The sequence below is a fragment of the Hemitrygon akajei genome, chromosome 4 (genome assembly GCF_048418815.1).
Source record: "Hemitrygon akajei chromosome 4, sHemAka1.3, whole genome shotgun sequence".
NCBI classification, from domain to species: Eukaryota; Metazoa; Chordata; class Chondrichthyes; order Myliobatiformes; family Dasyatidae; genus Hemitrygon; species Hemitrygon akajei.
In genome coordinates, this window is record NC_133127.1 from 75,607,826 (window position 1) to 75,631,227 (window position 23,402).

The window sequence follows — 23,402 nt, forward strand, 5'->3', positions numbered from 1 at the left end:
GGTCTCTCTTCCCGTCATCACGGACATTTACACTACACGCTGCATCCACAAAGGAAACAGCGTTATGAAGGACCCCATGGACCCCTCATACAATCTCTTCTCCCTCCTGCCATCTGGGAAAAGGCTCTGAAGCATTTGGGCTCTCACGGCCAGACAATGTAACAGTTTCTTCCCCCAAGCTATCAGACTCCTGATACCCAGAGCCTGGACTGACACCTTGCCCTACTGTCCTGTTTATTATTTATTGTAATGCCTGCACTGTTTTTGTGCACTTTATGCAGTCCTGTGTAGGTCTGTAGTCTAGTGTAGTTTTCTCTGTGTTGTTTTTTACGTAGTTCAATCTAGTTTTTGTACTGTGTCATGGTCCTGAAAAACTTTGTCTCATTTTTACTATGTACTGTACCAGCAGTTATGGTCGAAATGACAATAAAGGTGACTTGACTTGACTTGAGGTTAAAGACCCTACATCAGAATCTTCTTTGACCTGGAATGTTGACAGTTTTACTTTCAACAGATGCAGTTATCTGCTGACTATTTACAGAATTTTCTGTTTTTATATTAAAATAAGTACATACCCTAACCTTTAGTCTACAAAGTGATTATCATCTCCTCTGCGGTTGTGAGACTCGGAGAATCTACAGAAAACAGCTAATAAGCTTGGATTGCCAGCATCAACATCCCCAGTATAAACTCTGAAAATTGCCACATCAGCATCAACGTCTTTACAAGATCCACCATCTTTATTGTAAGCACCCTACAATCCAACAGGAGTTGAGGCAAGCAGGCACTGAGCATATTCCTGTTGCACAACTCCAAAATAATTGCAATGCATGCAATTCACCAATGCAGAAAGGACACAGGAAAGCTAAAATGAAAAGTGTAAAGACCTGGGTTTGTTTTATGCTCTAGATTCCATCATCTGCTGTCTCTCTCTCACATCTATCTGATGCCTACCACCAATTGTTCTAATTTAAGGAGTAACAGTATGAGAATGTGTTGGCACGTGGCCTAGTGGGCAAGGCATCAGACTAGTAACCTGAAGGTCACTGGTTCAAGCCTCAGCTGAGGCAGCGTGTTGTATCCTTGAGCAAGGCACTTAACAACACATTGCTCTGCGACATCACCGGTGCCAAGCTGCATGGGTCCTAGTGCCCTTCCCTTGGACAACATCGGTGGCGTGGAGAGGGGAAGGCCTGCAGCTTGGGCAACTGCCGGTCTCCCATACAACCCTGCCCAGGCCTGCGCCCTGGAAACTCCAGGCGCAGATCCATGGTCTCTCGAGACTGACGGATGCCACCACTCAGTATGAGAATGTGACCTTACCGTCACAAGATAAGTTACTACATCTGGAGAAAGTGGCTGAATATAACAATCTCAAGGTATTATGGTGGACTGTGAAGACTATATCCTGCAAATACAACGTGAGGAAGTAGCTCACATTGCAGCCACTCCTTTCTCTGGAAGCCGACTGAGGGACTGAATAATGGACACTGCATCTACATAGTGTTCATACAAAAGGCAGAATCTTTGAAGGATTTTGTACCTAACTGCACTCTGATGCTGTGGAGGCAACAGAAGACCATTGTGACTCTCAAAGTTACAACACTCCTTTGCAGCAACGTAAAGAAAGCTTCCTCCAGCTTGCTGGTATAGTTGACATCGGCCATGGTTAATCAGCTCAGTGGACCTGACATGATTGTAGTCCTACAGTCAAACAAGGTTAGAAAGGAGCACACAATCATTATTGTTCCGTGATTATCTTTCAGAATTTCTAAATGACAGTAAGAAAAGGCCCCTCTCCATGCCCTTTTATTCTGGCTTCAGCCATTTTCTTTCCAGCCTTGACAAAGAGTCTCGGCATGAAACATCGACTGTTCGTTTCCCTCCATAGATGTTACCTGACCTGCAATTTCTCCTGCATTTGTATGATTTGTTCCACTGGCCACTGAGCTGCAGATCCTGAACCAGTGAAGTAACCGCGACTGAACTTTATTTGCTAAACGTTGCTGTCGCAGGAAAGCGGGAAAGGCCCACCAGTACTTCCCCTGAGAAGTGGTCTAATGTAGGATCAGGCTGCCAAGGAGCAATGTTCAGTTGTGGCCAAGAACTTACTGTCTGTGACAAAACCCACCTCAGCACTTATGTGTTTCACAATGCTGGTTTTGATAACACTCTGGGAGGTGAAATATCTCCCAAGTTCCAGCACAAACAGTGAGCATATTTTTAGCACAGCTTGCAAAGTCTGGCAATTTGGATAAAGTGGCAGAGCTTGTATTTTACCACAAACTGCAAGTATGCTGAGCACATGGTTGTTTTCCTCAGTCTTCATACAATGCTGATTTGATACCAGCCCCCACACTAGCTTAGTAGCTTCACCATGCAGCCAACTCAGGGTGTTACTCGCACATGGGAAAATTGCCTTGTGGCATGGGAGGGCACTACTGCCTCACCAGCCTCACACTTACACCATTCAATAGGATCATCAGTTTGTTAAGGTTTTTTGTTACATTGCCAGTGATGAGCTATAAATCTTGGCTGCTGATCAGCATGGAGTTCTTTAGAGTCACCTGCAAACACATAGTGAGCATAATATTTCAAAAGGTGGATGAGGAAAGGGTCCACAAGTCAGGGACATCTGCCATAAGAGAATGAGGAAGATCTCTCAATAGGAGACCTATTTTGTGCACCTCAATGGATTTGAATGAATTTAATTGAGGAGCAGTACCTCGGGTGTTTGTATTACAAAGAAGATAATCACAGATTTCTGCCAAATGCTGGATTTATTCAAGTCAAGGTCATGGTGACCTTCAGCTTTTCCTTAGTGCCCATACTACGTATTCCAGAGGAGTAATTCGCTGTTGGAAGGATGGTGATTTTGACAAGGCTGCACATAGTGAGGAAGGACACTGCACCATTCTGCAGCTAGAAATCGAGTCTTTTGCCATGAGTGGCAACGGTCTGTGCAGGCTGGCAGAGGCTACCGACAGAGTGCCAGGACTGGGAGGACGAAAGCTGTAATCCACAGAAAGAAAGGCGGGTTCATGATCCTACTGCCGATTCCTTGAGATGATAACCTGGTAGAGGACATGTTGCTGGCCTGATGTAAAGCAGTCAGGTCTCTTGTTCTACACTGTGACAATCTGAGTGTAGCTCTCAGGTCCTGTCAGCTGTGTAAATCTAGGGAAGACGATCTCTGGCCCCACCAAATGTATGATATTGAGGTGCAAAACCTGGCTGTGTGGGTGCTGTGTTACCCCGTTACAAATCAGTACCACGAAATAACAGGCAGTATATCATATGCAATTAAATGATTTCGCTTTATAATTCTTAATTTAACTAAAGGGTTAATAAAGTAAACAAAAAGTAAAGGGCCCATTTTAATGAAACAGTCTGATATGCAACAAGGTGGAGCTCACAATTTCCCTTCCGCTGGTCCTCCATCGACTTCCCCGGGCTTTGTCGACTCCTGGCCCCACTCCAAGTCTCCTTTCTAGTGTCTACGACCTCTCCTTTCTGGGATCTTCTCTCTCCATCTTCCACCGAATAAAAGAACCAGATCACCTTGGTCTCAGGCACATAACTAGAAAAAACACTCCCTTCATTGGACAGCGCACATTCACCCCTCATTATCTCCAGCCATAACCCAAACACTGCTGCTATAGAAAAACTATTTAGATTAGCAGTGCTTCTACAGAAGGACCATTACATTAGCAGTGAAACCTTTCTCAGGGTGTTACATGAGCTTCCACTGTAAAAGTCCAACTGGAAACTAAGAGTTAACAACAGCATCTATCCTGATATGCTCTTTTCCTGTCGTCCAGGAACAGCTGCAATTCACTTGCATGTCTTCAGCTGAGTTTACTGCATTCTGTGTTTGTAAAGGGATCTTCTCAGCATTGGAGAAAGCAAATGCAGATTGGGCAAGACCATTCCATCTGTAAGCGTGACACGGAATTTCTACATCCCCCTTCTATTCTGACTTCAATCTTCAGGATTTAACGTTGAATTCAATAGTGTAATATAATTAACCATTCCTGCCACTTATCCCATTCTCCCAACATTCAGTTTTCTTTCTGTCTGCACCCCTGATGTTTCAGAGTCCATTCATCTCTTCCTATGCACTCATGTTGTACATTCACCAACCGCCTTTAACTAGCACTGCCATCCTGCATGTATTTCGACCTGTACTGGTCTCCCTCCTATCCAAGTGGGCCCTAATCTCTACCCAACCTAACAACTTAACCACTAACCCCTATTCCTATCATTGTCCGGCACCTCCGCAACATCGATCCCAGTCTCAATGAGCAAAGACCCAACATCCTGGCCCCACATATGTGCATTCATGGTTTCCTTTTTTAGGTGGCAAAGTGGGTGATTACCAACATCCATTGGCAGGAAAGAGGACTGATAGTTTTTACTATGAAAAGGATTGTATTAGAACTAGATCATGTTTTATTCAGAGACTGTACTTGCACATTTGGAATATGCTGATTTGGTGTTGATTTATTCACCAAAGTGATCATTACCAATTTGTTTATAAAGGGACATGGATAGCATATGTTTTGCTATATTGCAGGGGTAGGATGTCTTTTTTTGCACGTTGAAGAGAAGGATGAAGGTTGTATTTCTCAAGTAGGTAGTGTTACACAAAAGGAAATGTTTCTGGGCTAGTTTTTCTTCTGATGCCCTTTGTTTTTGCTACTAAAGATTCCTGTGAGTGCATGCTCTTCTGGAACTCTGATCCCAGTTGGTATAGATCTATAGGAGCTATTCTGAAGCCTATTATTATTATTGCTATGACTGAAACATTTTGAATATCACCCTACTATTTGAGAAACGTGAGAAAGGAAAACTATTGAACCATTATTAACTTGTTAATCTAGTGTTTGTTGTCAGGAATCATTACTACCTTTTGATGATGTTAATATCATGTAATGAGCAGTAAAGAGTCCTCCATGCCTGTGCAGGGAGCTGGACAGCGTGGTGTCCCAAGGTTTCTAGAGCACCTTAAATGGTTAATTGTTAACTAGAGTATTTAATTGTTTAACCTTGTTAAGTTTATTTTGATAGGCTTGGGGATTCCGGGTCATTTGTACTATTTAAGCGGGCATTCCTTAGCGCTTATTGTGGCGACAGTTTCATCTCACGGTGTGGCTCGGTGAAGCCACCAGTATTCTGTGGGAAATCCTATGCACACACTGTGTTCGCTATCTCTACGTGGGAGTCTGTCTTTATTCCGCACTTGGTTTCTGCCATCGTCAGCATCCTCCTTGACAGAAAGACCCCGCAATGTGATGGATCCAGCGGAGGTTGAACAGTGGTGTTTTGACATCAGTCAGCTTGAACCAAGGATGCCATCTGTTCTTAAGTCCACATTCCAGGTGATTCTAGTCTACGTTCTGAATTTCTCAAGTCCACATTCCAAGATTCTCTAGTCTACATTGTAGGGGCTTTTTTCTGATGTTTATTCTATGTTCCCAAAGTATATTCAATGTTTTCTATGTTCACCCTGTCTTGAGTTCCTCAGACCTGTCTCGAATTCTTCAGCTCTATTTCAAGTTCCCCAGGCCTGTTTTAAGATTAGCAGGTCTATCTTGAGTTCCTCAGGGCTATCTCAAGTTTACCAGGTCTGTGTTGAATTTACCAGGTCTGTCTGGCCCTCGTCCTTGGATCTTGAGTTCCCCAGGTCGTCCTGGACTGTCAGGTGCCAGCCATTGAAAGGGTGGGAACTGTACCAAGCTCTCCGGGCCTGTGCAGAAAGCCGGAGAGTGTTGGAGTCCAAGGTTAATTGGTTAATTGAGGTTTAACTTTGTTAGATTTATTTTGATAGACTCGGAGATTCTGGGCCGCCTGTACTATTTAAGCAGATGTTTCTTAGTGCTTATAGCAGGGTACTAGTTTGGAGAATGTTTCATTTTGCAGTGTCGCTCGGTCAAGCTACCAATGTTCTCTTGGAATTCCTTTGTCTAAACTCTGTTTGCCATCTCCACACAGGAGTCTGCCTTTCCTCCATCAATGTCAGTGTACACTGGGACAGAATCACTCGAAGTCTGGTTATGAATGTTACACGAATATAAAGATTTCCAGTTCAAAGTTTACAAGGCAGTATTATCAGGTTTTCCACATCATGATGAAACTGACTCTAGATGTGTTGCAAATATTTGCAGCTGCCAGCATTTAGCACAATTTGTGACATCTTTGAAGCCATACTTCAATGCAAACAATGCTCAACGGTCTTATGGAGAGTTAGTTTCTGAATAATTAGAACAGAAGGGCAGGATAGTCTGAAGAACAGAACTTGTTGGAGGCATGTAGGAGTTTGGCATTTGGTTGTATGGTTAGTGAATTCTTGGACTTTTGGGAAGTCCACAATGCAGGTAAATAGCCTGCATTCTTCCATTCTGTGCGCTGAGAAAATAATAGAAGAAGTCATGTGTTCTTGAGTATGGAATTTGAGAGTCTTTACTGTTGCAGGATAAACCAATCCAGCTAGTTATCACCCAATCAGTCCACTATCAAACATCAGCAAAGTGGAGGAGATTGTCATTAAGAAGTAACACTCCCAAAAATGACTTGCTCAGTGATGCTTGATATGGTTTTTGTCAGGACCACTTAGCTCCAGACTTCATCACAGCTTTGGTCCTGACACAGACTGAAGACTTGAGTTCCAAAGGTGAGTGAAAGTGACTGCCCTTGATGTTAAAGCAGCATTTTAATGAGTATGGTAGAACAGAGCCCTGTTAAAATTTAGATCAGTGCACAGGAAGAAACTATGGCAATAGCTGAAGACTAAACTCACACATAGAAAGATGATTATGGCTTTCAGAAATCAAGTATCCCAAGCCTAGGACTTCGGTGCAGAAGATTTTCTTGGACAATTATCTTCAGCTGCTTCATCATTGACCTTCCCTTCCATCCTAAATTCAGCATTGTGTGTAGGTGCTGATGACAAGCACAATGTTTAATCCCATTCACAGTTCCTCAGCAAATGACGTGTTACATACCTACACATAAGACCTGAGTCTAGACATAGACTTTGATCCTTCAACCTCCACTTAAAATATACTCAATGATTTAGCCTTCACAACTATCTGTGGCAATGAATTCCACAGATTCACTACCCCTGGCTGAAGAAATTCCTCCTCATCTCTGTTCTAAATGGATGTTTCTCTTTTCTGAGGCTGTGCCCTCTGTCCTAGACTCCCCCACTATAAGAAACATCTTCCTTATATCCACTTATGCAAACCTTTCAATAGTTGATAGGATTCAGTGAGATCCTCAGTTTTCTAAATTCCAGTGAGTTCCGGTCAAAAGTCAACAAATGCTGCTCATTGGTTAACCCTTCCATTTCTAGAATAATTCCTGTGAACCCTCTCTGGACTCTCTCCAATGCCAACACATCTTTTCTAAGATAAGGGGCCCAAAACTGCTCATAATATTCCAAATGTGGTCTAATCAATGCCTTATGAAGCCTCAGCATTACATCTTTGCTCTTATATTCTAGTTCTCTCGAAATGAATGCTAACATTGCATTTTTTTCTTTACCACCAACTCAACCTGCAAGTTAACCTTCAGTGAATCCTGCACGAGAAGTCCCAAGTCCCTTTGCACCTCTGATTTTTAAATTTTCTCCTGGTTTAGAAAATAGTCTATGCCTTTATGCCTTCTACCAAAATACGTGACCATACACTTCCTAACATTGTATTCCATCTGTCACTTCTTTGCCCATTCTCCTAATCTAAGTCCTTCTGCAGACACCCTGCTACCTCAAAACTATCTGCTCCTCCACCTATCATCCACAAACCAGGCCACAAAGTCATTAATTCCATCATCCAAATTATTAACATATAATGCAAGAAGTGGTCCCAATGCTGATCCCTGTGGAACTCCACTAGTCATTGGCAGCCACCCAGAAAAGACCCTCTTTACAACTTGCCAGTCAGCCAATCTTTTCTCCAAGCTAATGTCTTTCCTGTGATACCATGGGTTTTTACCTTAAGCAGCCTCATGGCAGGCACTTTGTTAAAGGCCTTCTGAAAGTCTAAATAAACAGCATCCACTGACCCTCCTCCGTCTATCTTGCCTAAAAGAATTCTAACAGAACTGTGAGGTAAGATTTTCCCTTAAGGAAACCATGCTGACTTTGGCCTATTTTATAATGTGTTTCCAGTACCCCTAATCCTCATCCCTAATAATGGACTCCAACATCTTCCCAACCACTGAAGTCAGGCTAATTGGCCTATAATTTCCTTTCCTCTGCCTCCCTCCCTTCTTAAAGAGTGGAGTGACATTTTCAATTTTCCAGTTCTCTGGAACCTTTTCAGAATCTAGTGAGTTTTGAGGGATAATAACTAACACCTCCACAATCTCTTCAGCTACAGTAGCTCTTTCGGAACCCTGGGGTGTAGTCCATTTGGTCCAGGTGATTTATCTACCTTCACAATTTTCAGCATCTCAAGCACCTTCTCCTTAGTAATAGAAACAACACTCACTTCTGCTCCCTGACACTCTTGAATTTCTGGCGCACTGCTAGTGTCTTCCGCAGTGAAGACTGATGCAAAATATTTATTAGGTTCATCTGCCATTTCTATGTTCCCGCATTTCTCCCTCTCCAGCATCATTTGTCAGCAGTTCAATATCCACTGTTGCCTCTCTTATTTTTAATATATTTATAAAAACTTTTGGTATCTTCTTTTATATTATTGGATAGCTTCCCTTACTATTTCATGTTTTCTCTCCTTATGGCTTTTTTAGATGTCTTGATAGCTTTTGAAAGCTTCCCAAACCTCTAGCCTCCCACTATTTTTTGTTATATTGTATGCCCTGTCCTTTGCTTTTGTGCTGTCTTTTTGATTTCCCTTGTCAGCCACAATTGCCCCATTCTCCCTTTAGAATGCTTCTTCATCTTTGAGATGCACCTATCACGCACCTTCTGAATTGTCTCCAGAAAATTCAGCCATTCTGCTGTCATTCCTACTAGTGTCTCCTTCCAATCAACTTTGGCCAGATCCTCTGTTATGCCTCTATCATGTAGCACTAGGATTTTTCGGCTCAGTTCAAGGAGGTGGAGATGGAGAGCATACTTTTCTGATGAAATTATGCCCATAAAGGTATTGGGCAGGAATATTTAGCATTTACACCCACAGATGGTGAAGGGACAGCAGCACGCCTCCAAGTTAGCATGGTATATGACTGGGAAGGAATTCTGTAGGTGGTGGAGCTCCCAGTTCTCTGCTGAGCTGGTTCCACTGAGCTTGTGGGTTTAGGCAGTGCTGTCAGTATAAACCAGGCAAGTGCATTTTGCGGATGCCTCAAATTGCAGCCATTGGGTGCTGCTGTTGGAGGGAATGAATGTTTAAAGTGGGAAATGGTGGACTGCTTTGTTCTGGCTGGTGTCAGCCTGCTAGAGTGAGGTTGGAGCTGTACATATCCAGTACAGTGGAGTGTATTCCACATACTCCTAACTTGAGCCTTGTTGATAAGGCTAATGGGAGTCAGCAGATGAACAATTCAGGATACCCTGCCTCTGACCTGTTCTTGTATCCGCAGTGTTTATGTGGCTGACCCAGTGAATTTCTCATCAATGGGGAGAAGGCAGGAGAATAGGGTTGAGAGGGATAATATCTCAGCTATGATGGAATGGTGGAGACCACTCAATGGGTCAAATGGCTTTGGTACTGCCGTATTGTTTATGTTGTTGTGTAAGTTAATAAGTTGTGGACATCTACTTTGGACCTACATAGACTACTTCATGAAAAACAGCAGGACAATTACAAATTTTAAATATGAAACTAATCATTTTTCATTAGCTGAAGATATGAAGCATGTGGAGAAAGGGATAAATTACCAAGAGAAAATCTGCAGATTCTGGAAATACAAGCAACACACATGCAATGCTGGAGGAACTGCCAGCTTATTTTCCTGTTTCTATGACATAGTTATCAAAGGAGAGTGGGCATGATTTCAACACCATACTCCACCTTGATGGAAGCAAATACATTAGGTTAGGATTCATTCAGTGCTAGTTTGGGTTTGTGCAATTATCCATAGGAACAAAGGTGTTTTCTGTTATCCAAAAGTCTTTCATTACTTCAGTTTATCCCCCTAAAGTACTGAAGTTTAATTAAAGAAACAAATGTTTAAGCTTTTATATAAACAAAAAGTGGTACAGAAAAAATAATACTGTGGCGACCCACTTTCTGCGCTGGCGAACTGGCTCACAAATAGCCAGCGCGCGGGGAGAGACTTTGGTAATGCACCTCTGATGTCATTTCCACCCGGAGAGGGCGGGAGCTAGGGATTAAAAGCCAGCACTGCGAAGTTTGAATAAGCTAGTCTCGAAACGACTTACCGACTGCGTGTCGTTGTCTCTAGCTCTTATGTAGTACATCGCTACAATACGGACAATTTCTAACTCCTGTTAGTTTCATGTTACAAATTCATAAGAAGATTGTAGATGTCTCATCATGATGTCCAAACACCCACTTGATTGTGGGATTGACTCCTTGGATTAGAAAATTGGCAATGTCATTCACACATGATCAGACCCAAGTTTCAGAAGTACTGTCTAGTGCACAGCCAGTCTTATATCCCATGTTTAGGGCACATTTCAGCATCAACAGTATAGGTCAGACAAATGACCTTTAATTAGAACTGCAGATTACTAACATCCGTAATAGTATTTTCTACCATTAACTTGCTATTTACCTCTCTTTCCTGGCTCTGGTGAATGGTCCCAGGCATGAAATGTTAACTGTTTCTATTTCTACAGATGCTGCCTGACCTGTTGAGTGTTTCTGATATTTTCGGGTTTTATTTTCCCCTAGTATGCTGCTTCCCCGCTGCCTATTCTACACCTTAGGGGTGGAAAATAATGCTAACATACTCTTTATCTAATGTAATGATGACAATGGATGCATTCGAGTTCTTTTACATTTGTATTAAGGTGCAAATACTGTTACTGCCATTCTCAACAGCTTTCTCTCATTTCTACATGGAACATCAATCTGGATTTATGAACTGAAAACAGAGTCGAGTTCATGATTGGGAGGAAAGAGAGTTAACAACTGAGCCACTCATGAATTTGTTCTCTTATTTCAACACTTCAACAGCCCTTTGTCAAAATAGTCTGCGGGCATTTTCATTACATTTATATTAATTTACTAGTTGTAAAAAGGCAGAAAAGTTGTTGCTTTCTTGAAATACAATATCATTATTCCTAGTTTTGTTAACAACATTTTTTTTCTAACATTAGGTGAGAAGCAATTGAAAATAGACATGATGCCCACTGGTGATACTTCGAATTGGAATAGTACTTTAGGAGCACTAGCAAGTATTCATGAGCCACCAAATAATCATTCGTCTGACAGTTGGCAGGCTGCAGTATTAATTTACAATAGCGATGATATTCGAACATCTTCAGATGTTACCTTCGTGACTGTCAACCTGACCAATTTTCCCATCCAAAGAGGTAAATGTAGTTTGTTTTTGTTGCCATGCAATGGTTATTGAACTAGAAATTCAGCAACATGTGAAAACATAACAAAATGTTGTGCGCTTTAGAGCCGACCTTGCACTCATACTCAAGTAGAGCTGTTCACAGGAAAGTGATGGGCAGATGATTGCAAAGGGCAAGAACATTGGGACGGGAAGATGATCACAGAGGCAAAGCAATGGACATGAGGAGATGATTCAGAGAGAAGATTGCTGGAATCTGGTGAAAAACAGCAGAGTGGGAAATTATCCAAAATATAGCTGTCATAGATTTTGTGAAGAAGAAAAAGCTGATCTTCAGACAGCACTCAGATGGTAGATCAGTGGAACATACAAGGGTTCATGGAGGATATCCCAGAGGCAGCAGAAGGGAATATAATCTGATCATGGAGGTGATAGAGAAACTCGCAAATCTCAGCCTTTGAATTCCAGCAATTGAACATCTATAGGAAGCATCATAAACACAAGATTCTGCAGATGCTGGAAATCCAAAGCAATACACACAAAATGCCAGAAGAACTCACCAGGTCAGGAAGTATCTATGGTGGTGAATAAACAGTTGCTGAGGCTGTCAGTCCTGACGAAGGGCCACAGCCCAAAATGTCAGCTGTTTATTTCCTTCCAGAGATGCTGCCTGATTTGCTGAGTTCCTCCAGCACTTTTCTTCATGTTGCTACTGAAAGCATCAATAGGGAATTCCAAAAAAAATGCAATCATATACTATATGTGAAAAAAAATTTCAGTCCAGATCAACTGAACCTTTATCCCAGTTTCCCAGCTGGAAGAAACTACTTCTCAGCATCTACTCTGTCAATCCTTCTGAGGTACTTCTCTACTTCAGTGAAAGCTCTTCCCATTGTTCTGAACTACAACTACCCAGTCTCTCTTCAAAAGATAAATTCTCATCCCTGAAATCAATTTAGTCATTGATTCTTAGGTAGGAACAGAGGGCAAAACTGCACACATATGAAGCCCCAACAAAGACTGCAGCAAGACCTGCTGTCCTTTTTGATCAAATAATCCATTTGGCTTCCCAGTTCTCTGTTCTACCTGCATGTTTATTTTCTGCATCTCATAAAGAAGCTGCCTCTAACAATATTTACCATTTTCACATCAATTAGAAGGTATTACGTTCCTATAAAATTTCTTATTTGCATTATTCCAACATATTCTGCTGCTTTATTTTCCATGTAGTGAACTTGTTTGTAACCCTTTAAAGATTCTTTATCTCCTCATTTCACAACTTGCCTCCAGCTTGATATTATCAACAAAGTTAGACACGCTATACCTAGACTTTTATGTGTCTTTAAAGTGTAATATGAATAGCTGAAAGCTCAGAGATCCATCTGCTGCTCCTCAACCAACAGTCTGTCGAAACTGAAAGTAGTCTCCTATATGTAGACCTTGCCTCAACACCTTATAGTAGAGAGGGGAATCACAACTGTCTGATAAACAATGAGCTCAGTCTTGCATTGACAGTCACAGTTGCCAAGATGTTTCCTTAAGTAATCGTAAGTTCTGCCTATGCATTAAAGACAATGTTGGATTAACTGGCAGTGTCAGCCTTTGAAAAAAATAGCTTCCAAGATATCAGTACTGCTTTATTGTCAAGTGTACCAAAGACAGTGAAAAGCTTATCTTGCATACAAATCATACAGATCAAATCATTACACAGTGCATTGAGGAAGAAAAAAGGTAAAACAATAACAATGTAGAATAAAGTGTAATAGCTACAGAGAAAGTTCCATGCAGTTAAACAATCAAGTGCAAAATTATACAAGGTAGATAGTGAGGTCAAGAGTCCATCTCATCGCATTAGTGAGCCATGTAAGAGTCTTATTGCAGTGCAATAAAAGCCATCCTTGAACCCGACAGTATCATCTGTTATGTCGGGCTTTTACAGTAGATCTCCTGCCCAAAGGGAGAAGAGAGAATGCCCAGTGCGGGTGGGGTATTTGATTATGCTGGCTGTTTTACTGAGGAAGTAAGAGGTAGAGACAGAGTGCAGAGAGGGAGGATTTGTTTCTATCATTTACTGAGCTGTGTCCACAACTCTTTGCAGTTTCTTACAACAGTGTGCTGAGCAGTTGCCATACCAAGCCGTTATGCATCCGGAGAGGATGCTCTCTATGATGCATCAATAAAAATTAATAAGGGTTGCAAGGGCCATGCCAAATCTCTTTAGCCTCCTGAGGAAGTGGAGATGCTAGTGAGCTTCCTTTGCTGTCACACCAAAGTGGTTGGACCAGGACAGACTGTTAGTGATGTCCATTCCTAGGAACTTGAAGCTCTCAACCTCAACACCGTTGATGTAGATAGGAGCCTGGACACAGCCCCTGCCCCCTTTCCAAAAGCCAATGACCAGCTCTTTTGTTTTGTTGACATTGATGGAAAGGTTGTTGTCGTGACACCATGTCACTAAGTTCTCTATCTCCTTCCTGTACGCAGACTCATCATTATTTGAGATAGGTCCAGCGTGATACTGTCATTTGTAAAACTATAGGTGGAGTTAGAATCCGACAGGATAGTCATGAGTGTCCAGGGAGTAGAGTTGGGGGTTGAGAATGTAGTTTTGTGGGGCTCCAGTGCTGAAGAAACAGCGATGAGATGTTCCTGCCTACCCTTAACAATTGCAGTCTACTGGTCAGGAAGTCAAGGATCCAGTTGCAGAGGAAAGCATTGACTCCCAAGCTCTGGAGTCCGGTAATGAGTTTGTTTGGAATTATAGAAACATAGAAAACCTACTGCACAATACTGACCTTTTGGCCCACAAAGCTGTGCTGAACATGTCCTTAACTTAGAACTACCAAGGCTTTACCCATAGCCCTCTATTTCTCTAAGCTCCATGTAGCCATCCAGGAGTCTCTTGAAAGACCCTATCATATCCACCTCCACCACCGTTGCCAGCAGCCCATTCCACGCACTCACCATTCTGCATAAAAAACTTACCCCTGACATCTCCTCTGTACCTGCTTCTAAGCACCTTAAAACTATGTCCTCTCATGCTAGCCATTTCAGCCCTGGGGAAAAGCCTCTGACTATCCACACGATCAATGCCTCTCATTATCTTGTACATCTCTATCAGGTCACCTCTCATCCTCCATTGCTCCAAGGAGAAAAGGCTGAGTTCACTCAACCTATTCTCATAAGGCCTGCTCCCCAATCCAGGCAATATCCTTGTAAATCTCCTCTGCACCCTTTCTATGGTTTCCACGTCCTTCCTGTAGTGAGGCGACCAGAATTGAGCACAGTACTCCAAGTGGGGCCTGACCAGGGTCCTATGTAGCTGCAACATTCCCTCTCGGCTCTTAAACTCAATCCCACAATTGATGAAGGCCAATGCACTGTATGCCTTCTTAACCACAGTCAACCTGCATAGCAGCTTTGAGTGTTCGATAGACTCGGACCCCAAGATCCCTCTGATCCTCCACACTGCCAAGAGTCTTACCACTAACACCACATTCTGCCATCATATTTGACCCACCAAAATGGACCAGCTCACAATTATCTGGGTTAAACTCCATTTGCCACTTCTCAGCCCAGTTTTGCATCCTATCAATGTCCCGTTGTAACCTCTGACAGTTCTCCACACTATCCACAACACCCCCAATCTTTGTGTCATCAACAAATTTACTAACCCATCCCTCCACTACCTCATCCAGGTCATTTATAAAAATCACAAAGAGTAGGGGTCCCAGAACAGATCCCCGAGGCACACCACTGGTCACCAGTCTCCATGCAGAATATGACCCGTATACAACCACTCTTTGCCTTCTGTGGGCAAGCCAGTTCTGGATCCAAAAGCAATGTCCCCTTGGACCCCATGTCTCCTTACTTTCTCAATAAGCCTGGCATGGGGTACCTTATCAAATGCCTTGCTGAAATCCATATACACTACATCTACTGCTCTTCCTTCATCAATGTGTTTAGTCACATCCTCAAAAAATTCAGTCAGGCTCGTAAGGCAAAACCTGCCTTTGACAAAGCCATACTGACTATTCCTAACCATATTATGTCTCTCCAAATGTTCATAAATCCTGCCTCTCAGGATCTTCTCCATCAATTTACCAACCACTGAAGTAAGACTCACTAGCATATAATTTCCTGGGCTATCCCTACTCCCTTTCTTGAATAAGGGAACAACATCCGTAACCCTCCAATCCTCCGGAACCTCTCCCATCCTCATTGATGATGCAAAGATCATTGCCAGAGGCTCAGCAATCTCCTCCCTCGCCTCCCACAGTAGTCTGGGGTATATCTCGTCTGGTCCCAGTGACTTATCCAACTTGATGGTTTCCAAAAGCTCCAGCACATCCTCTTTCTTAATATCTACATGCTCAAGCTTTTCAGTCCACTGCAAGTCATACCTACTATCGTCAAGATCCTTTTCCGTAGTGAATACTGAAGCAAAGTATTCATTAAGTACCTCTGCTATTTCCTTCGGTTCCATACACACTTTTCCACTGTCATTAGTGCTATTCTCTCACATTTTATCCTCTTGCTGTTCACATACTTGTAGAATGCCTTGGGGTTTTCCTTAATCCTGTCTGCCAAGGCCTTCTCATGGCCCCTTCTGGCTCTCCTAATTTCATTCTTAAGCTCCTTCCTGCTGGCCTTATATTCTTCTAGATTCCTATCATTACCTTGTTTTTTGAACCTTTTGTAAGCTCTTCTTTTCTTCTTGACTAGATTTACAACAGACTTTGTACACCACAGATCTTGTACCCTACCATCCTTTCCCTGTCTCATTGGAACGTACCTATGCAGAACCCCACGCAAATATCCCTAGAACATTTGCCACATTTCTTCCGTACGTTTTCCTGAGAACATATGCTTCTAATTTATGCTTCCAAGTTCCTGCCTGATAGCCTCGTATTTCCCCTTACTCCAATTAAATATTTCCCTAACTTGTCTGTTCCTATCCCTCTCCAATGCTATGGTAAAGGAGACAGAATTATGATCACTATCTCCAAAATGCTCTCCCACTGACAGACCTGACACCTGACCAGGTTTGTTTCCCAATACCAGATCAAGTACAGCCTCTCCTCTTGTAGGCTTATCTACCTATTGTGTCAAGAAACCTTCCTGAACACACCTAACAAACACTACCCCATCTAAACCCCTCACTCTAGGAAGATACCAATCAGTATTTGGGAAATTAAAATCTCCCACCACGATAACCCTGTTATTATTACTCCCTTCCAGAATCTGTCTCCCTACCTGCTCCTCGATGTCCCTGATACTATTGGGTGGTCTATAAAAAACACACAGCAGATTGACCCCTTCCTATACCTAACTTCCACCCACAGAGACTCCGTAGACAATCCCTTCATGACTTCCTCCTTTTCTGCAGCCGTGACACTATCTCTGATCAACAGTGCCACGCCCCCACCTCTTTTGCCTCCCTCCCTGTCCTTTCTGAAACATCTAAAGTCTGGCACTTGAACTAGCCATTCCTGCCCCTGCATCACCCAAGTCTCTGTAATGGCCACAACATCATAGCTCCAAGTGCTGATCCACGCTCTAAGCTCATCCATTTTATTCATAATATTCCTCGCATTAAAACAGACACATCTCAAGCCAAAGGTCTGAGCGTGTCCCTTCTCTATCATTTGCCTATCCGCCCTTTCACGCTGTCTCCAAGCTTTCTCTTTTTGTGAGCCAACCTCCCTTTCCTCCGTCACTTCAGTTTGGCTCCCACTCCCCAGCAATTCTAGTTTAAACTCTCCCCAATAGCCTTTGCAAAACTCCCTGCCAGGATATTGGTCCCCCTCAGATTCAAGTGCAACCTGTTGTTTTTGTACAGGTCATGCCTGTCCCAGAAGAGGTCCCAATGATCCAGAAATCTGAATCTCTGCCCCCTGCTTTAATCCCTCAGCCACGTGTTTACCCTCCACCTCATTCTATTCCTACACTCACTGTCATGTGGCACAGGCAGTAATCCCAAAATTACTACCTTTGAGTCCTGCTTCTCAACTTCTTTCCTAACTCCCTGTAGTCTGCTTTCATGACCTCCTCCCTTTTCCTGCCTACGTCGTTGGTAGCAATATGTACCACGACCTCTGGCTGTTCTCCTTCCCTCTTCAAGAGATCGTGGACACAATCAGAAACATCCCGGACCTTGTCACCTGGGAGGCAAACTACCATCCGCGTTTCTTTCCTGCATCCACAGAATCGCCTATCTGACCCCCTAACTATAGAGTCCCCAGTTATGGTATTGAAGGGGAACTGTAGTCAATAATCAATAATCTTTACTGTCCAGATTCTCTGAGGAAGATTGTAGAACCTGGGAGATGACGCCCTTCATAGACTTGTTTTGGTGGTAGGCAAAGTGCAGTGCTATGAGGTTGTTTGGGAGACTGGAATTAATGTGTGCCATGACTAGCATCTCAAAGCACTTCATAATGTTAGATGTCAGGGCTACTGGATGGTAGTGATATGCAATGTACTTAACATTCTCCAGGGCCTCCCTGTGAACCTGATTACCAAAGCAGAGGGCTGATCATCGCAGGCTTGTTTTCGGAGTGTTAAACAATGGTCTCGTTTTTCTCTAAATCTCTGGCGATACTGCAGTATCTGAGGATTTGTAATTTAAAGTGAAACCTATTTGTATTAGATCACCAGATACAACTAACTTAGAAAGGTTTTGATCATTCTTCACATCCCGTACTTTTCCCAAGTAAGAATTTAGTATAATAGATGGTGTTACAGAATCTTTAAATTGCAATTATGTTCTAACATGGATTGACTTCTGGTCTGTTTAATCTTTCTGTAGAGCTCATGTATGTCATTTACCACCTGGATAACAAGGACACCAACCCTTACCTACAGTGGAAGAATTTTGGAAGCCCGGATTTTCCAACGGTGGATCAGTTTCATATTATGAGAGAAATGGAGGTTGTACTTCAAATTTTTTTCAGTGATAAGTATCATAATTAGTCCAATAGAATCAACATAGGATTATCTTTTATTTTTACTCTGAGTTTAGTGTTTATATGTGCAGAATATATACAATTTGAGAGGCATTGATCATGTGGAGTCGAAGCAAGAGGCGGAGAGGGAAGAGGTAAAAGAAGCTCGGAGAGAAGCTGTTCTTGTTAACTGATCAGGGCAAAGAGGCTAGACTGCGCAGGTGTGTGACATAGCGTGCCAAAGGTCTAAAAGAAAGACCACCATATACAGCGGCCATGATCGGAGTGGACTGAGGCAGAGCGGGATGGCTTTGGCTCAATCAGGCTTCGGCGAGAACAGGCAGAAGCGAGATTGAACAGGGCACGACTGCGCAAATGCGTGTAAGTCGGCCTCTGAGATCAGCGGGGGAATTTTTAAAAGCGAGCAGAGGCTGAGTACGAGCTTCACTCCAGGTGAGGTAAGGCTGGGTAAGCTCCTTTAATTAATCTAATTAGATTAGGAGTAGGTAATGGAGGCGGCAGTTAGGGCAGTTGAGTGCTCCGTTTGCAGTATGTGGGAAGTCAGGGCGAGCACTGTTGTCCCTGATGACTACACCTGCAAAAGGTGCATCCAGCTGCAGCTCCTGACAAACCGAGTTAGGGAACTGGAGCTGGAGCTGGATGAACTTCGGATCATTTGGGAGGCAGAGGCAGAAATAGACAGGAGTTTCAGGGAGATAGTCACCCCTAAGAGTCAGGAGACAGGTAGCTGGGTGACTGTCAGGAGAGGGAAGGGGATTAGACAGAATGAGCAGAGCACCCCTGTGGCTGTTCTCATCAATAATACGTATACTGTTTTGGATACTGTTGGTGGGGATGACCTACCAGGGACAAGTTGCAGTGGTTGTGTCTCTGGCACCGAGACTGGACCCTCAGCTCAGAAGGGAAGGAGGGAAAAGAGGAGAGCAGTAGTGATAGGGGTTTCGATAGTTAGGGGGACAGATAGGAGGTTCTGTGGAAGAGATTGAGAATCCCGGATGGTCTGTTGCCTCCCTGGTGCCAGGGTCCGCTATATCTCGGATCGAGTTCTCAGTATTCTGAAGAGGGAGGGTGAGCAGCCAGATGTCGTGGTCCATGTAGGGACCAATGACATGGGTAGGAAGAGTGAGGAGGTCCTGAAAGGTGAGTTTAGGGAACTAGGTGCCAAGTCCTCCAGGACAGCAATCTCAGGATTGCTACCAGTGCCACGTGCAGGTGGGTTTAGAAATAGTAAGATAGTGCAGATCAACACGTGGCTGAAGACATGGTTGCAGGAGGGGTGTGATTTGCAACTAAATATTCCTGGATTTCGTTGCTTCCGGTGTGATAGAATCGGAGGGACAAGAGGGGGAGGTGATGCGTTGCTTGTCAGAGAAAATATTACAGCGGTGCTCTGGCAGGATAGATTAGAGGGCTCATCTAGGGAGTATATTTGGGTGGAATTGAGGAATGGGAAAGGTGTAGCAACACTTATAGGGGTGTATTATAGACCACCTAATGGGGAGCGAGAATTGAAGGAGCAAATTTGCAAGGAGAAAGCAGATATTTGTAGTAAACACAGGGTTGTGATCGTGGGAGATTTTAACACATAGACTGGGAAGCCCATACTGTAAAAGGGATGGATGGTTTGGAGTTTGTAAAATGTGTGCAGGATAGTTTTTTGCAGCAATACATAGAGGTACCGACTAGAGAAGGGGCAGTGTTGGATCTTCTGTTAGGGAATGAAATAGGTCAGGTGATGGAGGTATGTGTTGGGGAGCACTTCAGGTCCAGTGATCACAATGCCATTAGTTTCAATATAATTATGGAGAAGGATAGAACTGGACCCAGGGTTGAGATTTTTGATTGGAGAAAGGCTAACTTTGAGGAGATGCAAAAGGATTTAGAAGGAGTGGATTGGGACAATTTGTTTTATGGGAAGGATGTAATAGAGAAATGGAGGTCATTTAAAGGTGAAATTTTGAGGGTACAGAATCTTTATGTTCCTGTTAGGTTGAAAGGAAAGGTTAAAGGTTTGAGAGAGCCATGGTTTTCAAGGGATATTGGAAACTTGGTTAGGAAAAAGAGAAAGATCTACAATAAATATAGGCAGCATGGAGTGAATGAGGTGCTCGAGGAATATAAATAATGTAAGAAGAATCTTAAGAAAGAAATTAGAAAAACTAAAAGAAGATACGAGTTGCTTTGGCAAGTAAGGTGAAAATAAATCCAAAGGGTTTCTACAGTTATATTAATAGCAAAAGGATAGTGAGGGATAAAATTGGTCCCTTAGAGAATCAGAGTGGACAGCTATGTGTGGAGCCAAAAGAGATGGGGGAGATTTTGAACAATTTCTTCGGTATTCACTAAGGAGAAGGATATTGAATTGTGTAAGGTAAGGGAAGCAAGTAGGGAAGTTATGGAAACTATAACGATTAAAGAGGAGGAAGTACTGGCGCTTTTAAGGAACATAAAAGTGGATAAATCTCCGGGTCCTGACAGGATATTCCTTAGGACCTTGAGGGAAGTTAGTGTAGAAATAGCAGGGGCTCTGACAGAAATATTTCAAATGTCATTAGAAACAGGGATGGTGCCGGAGGATTGGCGTATTGCTCATGTGGTTCCATTGTTTAAAAAGGGTTCTAAGAGTAAACCTAGCAATTATAGGCCTGTCAGTTTGACGTCAGTGGTGAGTAAATTAATGGAAAGTATTCTTAGAAATGGTATATATAATTATCTGGATAGACGGGGTCTGATTAGGAACAGTCAGCATGGATTTGTGGGTGGAAGGTCATGTTTGACAAATCTTATTGAATTTTTTTGAAGAGGTTATGAGGAAAGTTGACGAGGGTAAAACAGTGGATGTTGTCTATATGGACTTCAGTAAGGCCTTTGACAAAGTTCCGCATGGAAGGTTAGTTAGGAAGGTTCAATCATTAGGTATTAATATTGAACTAGTAAAATGGATTCAACAGTGGCTGGATGGGAGATGCTAGAGAGTAGTGGTGGATAACTGTTTGTCAGGTTGGAGGCTGATGACTAGTGGTGTGTCTCAGGGATCTGTACTGGGTCCAATGTTGTTTGTCATAGACATTAATGATCAGGATGATGGGGTGGTAAATTGGATTAGTAAGTATGCAGATGATACTAAGGTAGGTGGCGTTGTGGATAATGAAGTAGATTTTCAAAGCTTGCAGAGAGATTTAGGCCAGTTAGAAGAGTGGGCTGAACGATGGCAGATGGAGTTTAATGCTGATAATGTGAGGTGCTACATTTTGGTAGGAATAATCCAAATAGAACATACATGGTAAATGGTAGAGCATTGAAGAATGCAGTAGAACAGAGTGATCTAGGAATAATGGTGCATAGTTCCTTGAAGGTGGAAACTCATGTGGATAGGGTGGTGAAGAAAGCTTTTGGTATACTGGCCTTTATAAATCAGAGCATTGAGTATAGGAGTTGGGATGTAATGTTAAAATTGTACAAGGCATTGGTAAGGCCGAATTTGGAGTATTGTGTACAGTTCTGGTCACCAAATTATAGAAAAGATGTCAACAAAATGGAGAGAGTACAGAGAAGATTTACTAGAATATTACCTGGGTTTCAGCACCTAAGTTACAGGGAAAGATTGAACAAGTTAGGTCTTTATTCTTTGGAGCGTAGAAGGTTGAGGGGAGACTTGATAGTGGCATTTAAAATTATGAGGGGGATAGATAGAGTTGACGTGGATAGGCTTTTTCCATTGAGAGTAGGGGAGATTCAAACAAGAGAACATGAGTTGAGAGTTGGGGGCAAAAGTTTAAGGTTACACGAGGGGGAATTTCTTTACTCAGAGAGTGGTAGCTGTGTGGAATGAGCTTCCATTAGAAGTGGTAGAGGCAAGTTCGGTATTGTCATTTAAAGTAAAATTGGATAGGTATATGGACAGGAAAGGAATGGAGGGTTATGGGCTGAGTGCGGGCCAGTGGGACTAGGTGAGAGTAAGCGTTCGGCATGGACTAGAAGGGCCGAGATGGCCTGTTCCCGTGCTGTAATTGTTATATGGTTATATGGATAGTCAGAGGCTTTTTCCCAGGGCTAAAATGGTTGCCACAAGAGGACACAGGTTTAAGGTGCTGGGGAGTAGGTACAGAGGAGATGTCAGGGGTAAGTTTTTTATTCAGAGAGTGGTGAGTGCATGGAATGGACTGCCGGCAACGATGGTGGAGGCAGATACGATAGGGTCTTTTAAGAGACTCTTAGATAAGTACATGGAACTTAGAAAAATAGACGGCTATGGGGAAGTCTAGTAATTTCTAAGGTAGGGATGTGTTCGGCACAACTTTGTGGGCCGAAGGGTCTGTATTGTGCTATAGGTTTTCTATGTTTCTAAAAGTTACCTTTACATGTAGAAGTATATATAGGAAGCATTATGTGTTGTTTTGTGTTTTGTAGTAATTTTACTCTATCTTCATCAGAATCCGATTGTCAAGGGACCATTGCCATTTTCTCCCGAAGAAACACTCATTTTAAAGCTACAGCTTCCTCTTCCTTCCATTTATCTTCTGCACGTCTGTGCAAAGCCCGAAAGGCCACCAAATCAGGTTATAATTTGACTTTTTAGAATTATCTTGTTCTTATATGAGGAAAAACCTTACTGTATTATTGGGAGATCGTGCAAACTCAAATTTTTACTCTGCACGACTTATCGTTCTATTTAATTTTTTTTCTTTATTCAAAGCCTGACTGTTATAGTTTGCCTACCCCTAATTAATCTTTATTTAATGAGTCACCTTACTGAACTTCCAGTTTGCATGATGAAGTTATGCCCACGGTGTTCATTGATAGAAAGTTCTATTTACCCAACTGCGGTGAAGAAATAACAATGTTTTTCCAATTGAGGAATATTTGTTTCTTGTCGATGGTGGAGAATTTTAGTTTGAGAAATGGTATTGAAGAAGTACAAAGGGAGTGCTGTTGTGGTGTGGTGGACTGTCCCCAACTCGCAGACACTTCCTCATA

General features: G+C 42.7%; 1 protein-coding gene across 2 annotated transcripts in view; it reads left to right on the forward strand.

The window, feature by feature from the left end:
- idua (alpha-L-iduronidase) overlaps positions 1 to 23,402 on the forward strand; it is a 229,322-nt gene that overhangs the window by 176,321 nt on the left and 29,599 nt on the right. For both annotated transcript variants that reach the window (XM_073042871.1, XM_073042872.1), the window contains 3 exons: positions 11,255 to 11,470; positions 18,269 to 18,390; positions 22,859 to 22,984. In XM_073042871.1, the coding sequence (XP_072898972.1) occupies positions 11,255 to 11,470; positions 18,269 to 18,390; positions 22,859 to 22,984 (464 nt within the window). The remainder of the gene's footprint in view (positions 1 to 11,254; positions 11,471 to 18,268; positions 18,391 to 22,858; positions 22,985 to 23,402) is intronic.